General features: G+C 43.9%; 1 protein-coding gene across 1 annotated transcript in view; it reads left to right on the top strand.

Annotated features, from left to right (window-relative positions):
- LOC307204596 (glyoxylate/hydroxypyruvate reductase B-like) overlaps positions 1-11470 on the top strand; it is a gene marked incomplete at both ends in the record, with an annotated part of 31928 nt that extends 20458 nt beyond the window's left edge. The window contains 2 exon segments of the mRNA XM_079956200.1: positions 10823-11117; positions 11119-11470. Of these exon segments, the coding sequence (XP_079812326.1) occupies positions 10823-11117; positions 11119-11470 (647 nt within the window).
- Between the last annotated feature and the right edge of the window lie 549 nt (positions 11471-12019).

Below are 12019 nucleotides of genomic sequence, written 5' to 3'. Positions count from 1 at the left end.
CCTAGCTGAGATGAGACACCTCCCCTCCCCAATTCAGCACCAACCAGCCAGCTTGGCCAGTGATCAGGAATTCTGGGAGGTAAAGCCTAGCAACACCTGGAGGACCATAAGTTGCCCACACCTCCTATAGTGTTCTGTAATGCAAAATGAAGAAACGGCTCTCTCTCTCAAAGTTTGGTATAGTTTGGTCTTTCTTAGCTTGCTATCATCTGGTCATTAGTATATGACAATGACCCCAGATGGGGAAAGGAGCTGATCTTTGTTCAAAGCCATATTGTAATGCACATCAAATCAGTTTTTACCTGCAGACCCAGAGGAGAAAATTGTATGTGCTATTTCACGTGTGCTTCCTTCTATAGCTTCAACATCTGCATCTGCAAATAAGGAAAATAGTTAGAAAGGTTCCCAGAGTACTCGATCCTTTCTTCTCTGGAGAAAAGTGACCCTGGAAAGGCTGCCATGGATTTTTTATATGCCAGGGAAAGGTGAACGTGAAGGCTATATTGGTGCATCAAAATCATATGCAGAAGAAATGCCTTCAGTGCCATTTACTTTTTCAGGAAGGTGCAATATATCTTCTTTCAGGTCAAATGTCTCTTCATGAATAAAAATGAAACCCCTTAAAATAAATGCAGTGTAACATCATTTCTCTCCCTGCAGGGTTCTGAATGTAAAAAAAAGGGGGGGAAGAATCAATGGGACCATTACAACTGATCATGAGTTTATAGACAGGGACAAGCAAGAGAGTTGGGTAAGTTGAAAAAAAGAAAAGAAAAGAAAGGGATCCAACAGTGTTCAGAAAAAATTGACTGGGAGCCCAGTCTACTGGATTAACCGCCTGGTTCAGCTGGAGAGTGGCTGCATTCACACGACAAGTGATTTCGTTTGCATGGCATTTACCTAACTGTTGGTTTCTGCCTAATATTTGAACTGCCACACTACATAAAAGGCACTTCCAGAAATATTGTGGGATATTGCACAAGTTTAGAGCTCATTGCCGGCGTGCCTGGAGACACACTGGGCCCACAATGTGCACTAAACTTGTGCTATGTTCCATGGCATTCCTGGAAGTGTGTAAAGTCAAATATAAGGCAGAAATTAAAGTTAGGAAAAGGCTGTGAAAATGTAATAATCTGCTGTGTGAAGGCAGTCAGTGTCTCATGGGTGGTATCAGATTTGCATGGGGATTAAAGCAGGCAAGGCACACTCAGGGGTGCTCTCTCTGCACTTCTGAGAATTGATATCTAACTGATGCAAATAATTGGTCATCATGGGTTGCTCAAGGCCGGTCCTTTTTTATGTTTAGAGCAGTGAACCTTTTATTGCAGCCTGAGGGGCTTCCCCTCATGTGCTCTTTTGCAAGGACAGGCTACCCAAAATTGCCACTGACATCAGCTGTAACCTTAGGAACTTGAGCTTACTTTGCCCTCCTTCATCACATCCCTTTCCTCTCCTGATTCCTCTCTTTTCAGATTGGGAGCCTGAGCGCAACATCCATTTTAGAAGTGAATTTTAAAAACAAACATGCTCTGAGAGGTGTCCCCCCCTTAAAACATGGGATATAATGATGGCAAATAAATAACGGCAGGGCTGGCCTTTGCAATGAAGAAGCCAAACAAATTCTTCTGGAGTGTTAATGCTGATGCCTCTGAAGACAGCTTGCCCCATAAAAGCCACAGGGCCAATTCTCCTAAATAGCAGCCTCTCTCTCTCTCCCTCTCTCCCATGCCCTCCTCTTGGCCCTTGATCCCTGTTATTGCCTCCATGAAGTCTCCAAGTCTCCTTCCACAAATCAAGCAGCAAATGTGATGTGCACTCAGAGGCTGGCAGGGAGCAGCACCTGGCCTTTGGAGAATCTCACAAATCATGTCACAGTGGCTATGAGGATTGGATGACCTTAGCATTCATAAAACCGGGGGAACAATGTTGCTTAACAAAAACACCGAGGCAGTAACTGAAAGACTTAACCTTCTGCATTGTAAGAGCAACAACTTTTTTCATCCTGCACGCCAGCCAGGGACCGCAGGAGGGTGCCTTGAGGTGAACACAGTGCGTGTATACAAGCAAGAACCTTCCATTCTTCGTAAAAGAGGAGGGCTACATTTTAGAGATCTTCATCCCATATTATCTCACAGTTCCTCTGGCACATGTTGCTTCAAATATATCATCCTTCTCCTGGTTCTCCACCACCTGTACCAGCAGTAGGGAGCACTTTTATAACCAAGGGCCACTTTTCCTTCTGCAGAACCGTTTTGGGGGTCACATGCCACTGGTGGTTGGACCCAGGGGCAAAAGTGGGCAGAATAATTAATCTGAATTTTATCTTTGTTTATCAGGCTAGTTTGCACTCTCACTCTCACACCCCTTTCTGTCCTCCATCCAGGCATGTAAGAGGCATGCTCAAAGTTCAAGGATGCATTCTAGTCAGGCAAAAACACCCAAGGAAGGGGCAAGGGGTATAGCCTGGGAAGAAGGCTGAGGAGGATGTGTGACCCAGGAAGATTCCCAAGGGCCAGGTGGAGAGGCCTGGAGGGTCACATTTGGCCCTTGAGTCTGAGGTTCCTCACTCCTTATTTTCATTAAAAAAATAAAAAAAAAAATGCCCAGTAGCACCTTACAGACCAACTAAGTTTGTTCTGGTATAAATTTTCATGTGCATGCACACAAAAGCTTATACCAGAACAAACTTAGTTGGTCTATAAGGTGCTACTGGACAATTTTTATTTTTTATTTTTATTTCGACTGTGTCAGACCAACACGGCTACCTACCTGAATCCTTATTTGCAACCTTCAGTGGATACACTTCAGGGCAGAAAAGAGACCAAAGGATGATGTGGCATTGTAGACCAAATTTGCATAATGTCCTAATCCAAAGGAAGAAGGGCCTCCATCTTTCATGGAATCAACACAGTCCATGTTTATGGGATATCAGTGAGGAAGAGTATCAGTGAGTACTGTAAATCTTGGTGAAGATCCTGGGGGGGGGGGGAGAGAGAGTCATAGTTCAGTTGTAGAGCATCTGTTTGGCTTGAAAACAGCACCCTGGTATCTCTCTCTCTTTTACAGGTGAAACTCAGAAAATTAGAATATTGTGGAAAAGTTCATTTATTTCAGTAATTCAACTTAAAAGTGAAACTAATATATGAGATAGACTCATGACATGCAAAGCGAGATATGTCAAGCCTTTATTTGTTATAATTGTGATGATCATGGTGTACAGCTTTTGAAAACCCCAAATTAACAATCTCAGAAAATTAGAATATTAAATGAAATCAGCAAAACAAGGACTGCAAATGGAGCAATATTGGACCTCTGAGACGTAGAAGCATGCATATGTACTCAGTACTTGGTTTGGGCCCCTTTTGCATCAATTACTGCCTCAATGTGGCGTGGCATGGATACTATCAGCCTATGGCACTGCTGAGGTGTTATGGAAGACCAGGATGCTTCAATAGCAGCCTTCAGCTCTTCTGCATTGCTCGGTCTCATGTCTCTCATCTTTCTCTTGGCAATGCCCCATGATTCTCTATGGGGTTCAGGTCAGGCGAGTTTGCTGGCCAATCAAGCACAGTAATCCCATGGGTACTGAACCAGGTTTTGGTACTTTTAGTAGTGTGGGCAGGTGCCAAAGTTCTGCTGGAAAATGAAGTCAGCGTCCCCTTAAAGCTCATCTGTGGAAGGAAGCATGAAGTGCTCCAAAATCTCCTGGTAGGCGGCTGCATTGACCCCGGACTTAATGAAGCACAGTGGACCAACACCAGTTGATGACATGGCTCCCCAAATCAACACAGACTGGAAACTTCACACTGGACTTCAAGCATCTGGCATTCTTCCTCCAGACTCTGGGTCCTTGGTTTCCAAATGAGATGCAAAAGCTGCTCTCATCAGAAAAGAGATTTGGGGAGCCATGTCATCAGCTGGTGTTGGTCCACTGTGCTTCATTAAGTTCCTAGTATCTCCAGGTAGAAGAATGGAATCGTAGAACTGTAGAGTTGGAAGGAACCATGAGGTTCATCTAGTCCAACCCCCTGCAATGCAGTGCTTGGGGAAAAATGTATTGTCTGAAATTCTGGAGAGCCACCGCCAATCAGCGTTGATGGTACTCAGCTAGATGGGCCAATGCTCAGTATAAGGCATGTTCTGTGTTCCATGCCAAATACACCAGGTGTACCTCAAACAAGCAGCTATAATCCAGTGAATAATACACAATCAATACTCCCAATAACCCTATGCTTATCATTATAAATCATCAAAAGTAAATAGCTATTTGTGCATCACTTTCCTTCTCCTCCTCATATGTCATGGTGAATTTTGGAATAGTAGGTTAGAAAGTTTGAAAAAAAAGAGAGAGAGTTTTTATTCTTATGGAACTACAACAATTGAGCCAAATTCTGCCTTTAAAACAAGTGGGTCAGTGATTAATCTATGCCAATGATCATGAATTTAATGTGAATCTTCAGATGAAATATAACTGTTAATGTTGTTGCTACTGTTGCAACAACAACAACAATTTTAGATCACAGATCAAATTGGAAACAGGAGAGAACAGACTTAATGAATGAAGACATGCAAAATGGACAGATTGGAAACAGATTGTCCTGTCCAGCTTTATCTCTCCACATCTCAGGGTCTTGCCCCCCCCCCCCCTAAACAGTAACCTCTTTTTTGTTCGTAGCCCCATTTCTCCTCCAGAGTGATCACCACGGACCACTGTAGTTGGCTGCTAAAAGGAATGATCCATCTTTCTCTCTGTAACAAGCAGGGAAGGTTGGTGTGGGGGGAACATGCACTTCAGGCCTTTGAATGAATAAATGATGGCCTCTAGTCTTGACGGTTGTCAGTCTGGTGTGTCTTGCCAGCAGCAGAGTCACTGGAGAGGAATGGAAGCAGCTATCGAAGGGCAAACCTGACTGTCACACACACTTAAGATTCTCCCACTGCTGTGGCTGCTGGAACTGATGTCATGTTCATGCTGATGCTTCTTGTACATTGTTGTTGTGCTCTGAGTGCAGTGGAAGATGCCCCACCATCTTCAGTCTTCCCCATAGCCAGCCCCCCACCTGCCTGCCTCCTTGCTTAGAATCATCTAGGGCCATCTAGTCCAACAGCCTTCAAGGCAAGAATCACAGCTAAAGAATCCCTGACAGATGGCCATCCAACCTCTGTTTAAAGATCTCCAATGAAGGAGAGTCTACCACCTTTCTGAGGGAGGCGGTTCTACTGCAGCCTCTGCCCGACAGCTTCCTCCTCCTTAGTTTCAGTGGAAAGAGAAGGGGGACAATCAGAATTAGTTGGCTCTGCCCATCATCGGTTCTGGTTCCACCTATTGTTCAGGCTTCCTGCCTTTGGCCCTGCCAGTCTCAATGGGCATCAGCCACCGCTTCTGAGTCACCACCTTTCACATCTGCATGGAGAGATATCCTCCCAGCACAAGAGAATGATGCTTCATGAGAGGTGCCTAAGCACCCGACATATACTCCCCATAATGATGCTTGCTAATTATGTCTTAGCTTGGGTCGAAGGAGGAGACTATTTAAAAAGGCACTTGTCCTCCTGACAGTTTTACAAGCCACATGATTTCACAAGGACATCCTCTGTCAGAATCACGCCCTTGGCCTTTACCAGAAGTAATTTCTCCACTCAACTTAAGAATTGTGTCCTAAGATGGACCTGGGGCTGTGGGGTTGTGAAAGAGGTTACCACTAAGAGCCAGTGCATTGCCCTCTTTTGATGAGCAGATCAGATGTGCAAACCTCTGACCAAGCATCATGCCAGCAACATCAGCAGATTCTTCTGTTTGGCTGTTCTACCACCAGGGGAACTATTATATGGTGTGAGGGTACGATGCACCTGAATTAAGAGAGAACTTGCCATTATCCAACACAGAGATGGGGAACCTCTTGCCCTCTGGGTGTTTTTGGACCTTCAGGTGATAGCAATTACTAAGGCCACAACCACACCATACATTTAAAGCACTGCAAGACCACTTTAAAGAGTCGTGGCTTCCCCTCCAAAGGTCCTGGGAACTGCAGCTTGTTAAGGAAGCAGCTGAGAGTTGTTAGGAGAGCCCTATTATCCTTACAATTCTGATGGTCCCTTAGGAAGAGGGGTCAATTGTTAAACCACTCAGAGGACTGTAACACTGTGTGGGGAACAGGAGTCTCCTAACAACTCTCAGCACTTTTAACAAACTACAATTCCCATAATTGTTTGCAGGGGAGCCATGATTGTTTAAGGTAGTAGCTATCTGAACTAGTCAGGCACTTCCTATAAAGGCACTGTGAACTCCAGTATGTTGAATTTCGTTCAACTAATCAGAACTTTAAATCTAAAGACACATTACATACAGATGCAATATGATATTGGAGATATCACAGCCTTGCCTCCCATTCATCCAAACACCTTATGACATTCCTCTAGTAGCAGAAGCTTCAAAACAAAACAAAAGCCCACCTGATTCAATATTCTGAACCTACTACTTCACAAGCCTGTCTCACCTTTTACTTGGCGCAGTGTATCAAATGTATGAGGGTGAGTCTGAGTGCAATTGCACAAATTCAGCATTTATTAGGGGAGGGGGAAAATCTTCCTGAGCTTGCAGTTCCAAAAGGAGGAAGATGGAGAAATGTGTGCAGATTAGTTCCAGGATAGCAGCTAGGGACAAATGTGAAATGAAATGAAATCAGATGAGTGCTGATGCAGACATACCTTAAAAATAAGCCTCCCCAGGTCTTTCTTTTGGCTTTTTGTAGGCCAGCGTTTGAGAGAATGAATGGAAGTAGGGGATCGTGTCATCTAATTGCTGCATTGTTTACAGCATTGTTGAATTGTTGTAACGTGTTGCTTTGTGCTACAGTGCATCTTATTTCTTCTTGGTGTATTTATTTGTTCTTTCCATTAAGTGGCTTAGGATGAAAACTCCAGAGTAGCATGGCATGTATTAAGTGCAAGGGCTACACCTAGAAAGAGACTGCCAGCCACAAAGAGATGCTGACTGCTATTTTATCCTACCGCTGCAGAGCAAAGCATAGAGAAGCACACTTGGGCAGCCTACCCTATCTCCCTCTCCATCCTATGCGAGGTGGGCAAGGGTGTATCCTGGAAGCTTTGGGGGCTGGTCTATAAGGGCAAATGGGGCACTGCTCCACCAACCTCAGTTTGTCCTCAACCTGATGCCACCTGCCTGACTTCTTAACTACTGTACATCCAGTCCAGGGGCCGGTGGCACTAAGAATGAGAGCAAGGTCATGGGAGCAACAGACCTGTACAAATTACTGCTGGTGGCTGTCAGTTTCAGAGACTGTGTGTCTTTCTTAAGAAGCAGCTCTGGCTGGAACGTGCAGGACTTGATGTCTCCCTAATCCAGAAATATCATACTTGATATCCAACAGTCATAGTGGATACTTTGACAGGATTTCGGTGATGACCACCAGCATTTCATGACAGATGTCAACTAGTCTGAGAATATTTGATTGCTGATTTCATGAGTGCCTGTCAGTGCTCCAGTCTGGGCAGCAAGCACAGAGGAAGTCCTTTAAAACTATTCACAATACATTTACTTTGAATGGTAAAATTGCTCATTTGACATTTCTTATCACAATCAGAAAATTAGACCTGACCTTCTGCGAACAAATTTCCAGATATGGAACAAGGAAGGGAAATAAGTGAGGAGTTTTCTTCCCCCTTCCCTCTTTCTCCACACATTGCATAAAACTCAGCTTGTCTGACAAACAGGACGGCAGGTGACTTTATTTGTAAGACTTTGGAGCCACACAGCTAACCGAAAAGATTGACCTGTTAGTGACTTTGGTATAATTCCATTTGCCCCTGTTTCTCACATAGGTCATGGTTGGGCATAATGATTAGTCATGGTGTGGAATGGGAGGAAGAATCCACAAGATCATCTGCTTACTCATCAGTAGCCTGCCAACAATCAGCTTGAAGGAGCTGCTGTTGGGCAAGGTTGAGGCTGGTGAGATGCGGCAAGCTTCCCAACAGCATTTAAGCCTCAGAAGAAGTTATAGAAGGGAGACAGAAGCCAGAAGACGAAGACAGAGGCCACCTCTTGAGAGAGGAAGGTGGCAGGAGCTGGATAAGGTGAACCTGAATATGAAGAATTTAGGAACTTTTGGGAAGGGCTAAGCTGTCTCCTCCCATCACCAAAATGAGTTTGGCTACTGCTGCCTGTCAGTAAGATGGAAAAGCTGTCAAGTGACAGTCACCTTAAGAGTCTACCAATGTCTTCGCTTGGGGCATGGCTCACTCTAGATCTCATGGCCTAACATGAAGTGACAGCAGGTGAGATGATCTGGCTTTTACTGATGGCATTGAAGGCAGCAGCATACCTGGTGGTGGCTGTTCCACCACTGCAGTCACCACCAGCAGAGGTGTGGGTTGGTGACATCTTACATCAGGGTCTACACTTGATGCTTCTGGTCTGTCAGCAGCCACAAGCTTGAACAGTGCTGTTCTATTTTATCCAGTGCTATTTTTCTAGAAAAAGAGGTTCTAGAACTCACCATAAACGTCTCCCGTGTTCTCTTATAATGGCAATGATGCCCACCTGAGAGATGCCGGAACCAAGTTCCAGTGAGTTCTGGCTGTAAAAAGCCCTGATTTTATCCTGCCTTTGCTCTTGCTATAGTGTGGTCACTAATAGGCTGTACTCCCACTCTCCATCATTCGGTGATGACCAAGTACTGCCCACCTTGCCACCTGCTGCTGCTAACACAACTATATGTAATAAGGACTCACACTAACACAGCCTCTTTCTGAGCAGTTCCTTTTTCCTCCTCATCCTTTGCTTTCTAAGGGAGAAACGCTAATTGAAATTCATGCTCTTGGGCCCTATGAACCATTCAGAAGAATAAAAGCACTTAATCGCTTAATGAAATTATTGTCTCCAGAAGCGTGAAAAGGGAAAAGGGGAAGAACATAAACTATTTTATAGGAAACCCTTTGAAAACACATCTCACTGATGTTTCCATTCCTTTGTGGACTTTGTAACTCAATATGTTCCTTTCTTCACACTCCTTTTACAAAGAGTGATTGCTAATGCTATTGATATATTTCTCAGCTGTACTATTTGGCAATCATATACCACCTTGGGCTACAATCTTGCATGCTAAAGAGTCCAGCTTTTGCATTCTACCCAAGCTGGGTGAGGGGGCGGGTGGGAAATGATATAAATTTGCAATTTGGCATTCCCCCCACCCAAACAACAACAGCCCAAAAAAGCAACTCTTGGATGTGCATCTCTATTTGCAAATTTGCAGTCTGAGGAGTCAAGCAAATCACACCCCCCCCCCCAGCTAGAGCATTTTGTTTTTAGAATGATGGATACACCAAAGTTCCATATTCATATTGCGAGAATAGATCGGTTTGTAGCAGGAAAGAGGCAGCCCAAAATGTTGTTGCTATTATTAATTTATACAATGCTTAAATGCCAAATGCTTAAATGGATAGTTTAAAAAGAGGGTTAGATAAATTCATGGAGGATAACCTTATCAGTGACTACAACCGTACTCCACCTCCCTGCTCAGAGGCAGTGATTATTATTATTATTATTATTATTATTATTATTATTATTGCTATTGCTATTGTTATTATTTATTGAATTTATATACTGCCCTATACCCGGAGGAATAAAGGCAATTCACAGAAAAGATCAACGTAAAAACCATAATATATATTGCATGGCAAGTACCCTCCCCCTTGTGAAATGAAGACACGGGACACATTATTTTAGGTTAATGGGCGGAAAAAGGCCACAACTTCCATGGCCATCTGGTTAGTCACTGTGAGAACGTGGTGATGGCCTAGCTGAGCTACTGTCGTGACCCAGCAGGGTGTCTGTGTAACCAGAAGTGGATCAGAATCATCAGAACCAGAATCATCAGGCTGCAGCAGCCTAACCAGGTTGAACTTGTTGATCCTAATGCTCTCATTGCCACCTCTCCTGTTTCATCATGCACAGCTCCTCAGTATATCAGGAAACTCTCTAAGGACACCTGGGAGTGATCATGTTGATGACATTTTTCATCCTGCTATTGCAAAGCGAGACCAACCACAGCAATTGGAAAATCCTTTTGATTCCATTAGTCTCTAGGGGTGGGCCATCTCAATAGGTCCTCTATTCCGGCAAGGGGGCTGGGATGTGGGTACCATTACAGCCCATCTCAACCTTACTAGGACCAAACCGTAATGATAAGACAGTTCACAGTATTAAGACAGCAACATGACAACAGTGTGCTTCATCTTCATTCTTATGCAAAGTTATGCAGTTTTAATCAATTAAACAATCCATTAGAACTCATACGATTAATCAGCGAAGATTCCTTTAATGAGGGCGGCAGTCTGAAAATAAAACATTTGCCCACGAAACCACAACTCCGCCATTTTGTCCTCCTCAATTGGTGAAGGATTATAGTTCACTTGCAAACCATGCAGAAGTTTCCAGTTTCAATCCCTGGCATCTCCATGTAGAGCTGGGAAAGAACCCTGCCTGAAATTCCTTAGAGCTGGCCAGTCAGTGGAGACAATACTGAGCTATATGGACTAATGGTCTGAGTCGGAATAAGGCAGCTTCCTGCATCTCCCACGCTTATCAAAAGCACTGATGACAGATCAGAACAGCTGCTTAACTTTACACAGAAGGGGCCATTGGGATGCTTCTGTACTCAGGAGATTTGTAATGTTTCCTCCAACCTTCGACCATCAGATAAGAGAAGTCTCTTCTCTAACTGAATCTTCTGGACTTGAAACTGATCTCTAGCTTTGGAGTAAAAATAACCAACACCAAATGCTGTTTCTGTCTCCACAGTGAACATAGACATGGCGTTAATGCCGGCATCTGCAAGAAGACTAGTGGAAGCTTGTCACATTGCAAGATCTCCAGATACCACACGTTTTGCAGTTGACTGGCTGGGAGTAGAAGTCACCTGGGCCACTCTTGGGATCTTTGGGATGGGCAGCATTGGGTATAACTTAGCGAAGAGAGCAAAAGCTTTTGACATGAACATCCTTTGTCACAACAGGAATCACAGAAAAGAGGAAGAAGAACAGGCAATTGGTACCACTTATTGTAAAAACATAGAAGACTTGCTCCAGCAGTCTGACTGTGATGTTGGTTGTGAATCTGACATCTGAGACACACAAGCTCATTGGGGAAAGGGAGCTGCAGCTGATGAAACCCATGGCTACTCTCATCAACATCTGCAGAGGCGCAGTAGTTGACCAAGATGCCTTAGTAGAAGCGCTCCAAAATGGAGTTATTAAGGCTGCAGCTTTAGATGTGGCTGACCCTGAACCCTTGCCAAGGGATCACCTCTTATTGCTACTGAAAAATGTTATTATAACTCCTCACATTGGAACTGCAACTGTGCAAGCCCTGCTTATGATGACAGAAGAAGCAGTGGGAAATATACACACTGTTCTCAATGACCTCCCCAGTGAAGTGATCACCAAATAGTTTGATGGAGAACATTAATAATCAATGGCTTATCTGCAAAGGACATTAACCGCTACGTAACAATGGAGTATGAGAATCAAAACTCATCCTAGCTTTCATTTATGGCCTCCCATATTGTAACCATTTCCTGCAATTATATTCTTATGTAAAAGAACTATGTATTTTGTGTTTTTATTTTGCCATTTTATCTTGTGAACTGCCCTGAGACCTGCAGGCAAAGTATAGGGCAGTATATAAATTAAATAAGTAAGTAAATAAATAAATAACTAGTTGCTGAGTATGTAGACATCTGCAAGAAGCATTATCTGTGCTCGCGAGCCTTGATCCAAATGTTCCACCTTAATAAGAGAATCACTTTGAAGTGAGTGCCAATCTCCGCCTGGTTGGTTTAGCAGCCCTTTGGGATCTTATCAGAGCCAGCATCTTTCCTTGTTAAATATATGAAGGGCAGAGAGCTGGCCAACAACACATTTCGCTGAACTATCTGGTGCCATTACAGTCAAGGGGGTTGGGGTAGCAGTGGCAATTATTCCATACACATGCAACTCT

The sequence above is a fragment of the Podarcis cretensis genome (assembly GCF_951804945.1).
Source record: "Podarcis cretensis genome assembly, chromosome: 15".
In the NCBI taxonomy this organism is placed as follows: domain Eukaryota; kingdom Metazoa; phylum Chordata; class Lepidosauria; order Squamata; family Lacertidae; genus Podarcis; species Podarcis cretensis.
Note: the sequence above shows the minus strand (reverse complement) of the source record. Positions and strands in the feature narration are given on the sequence as shown.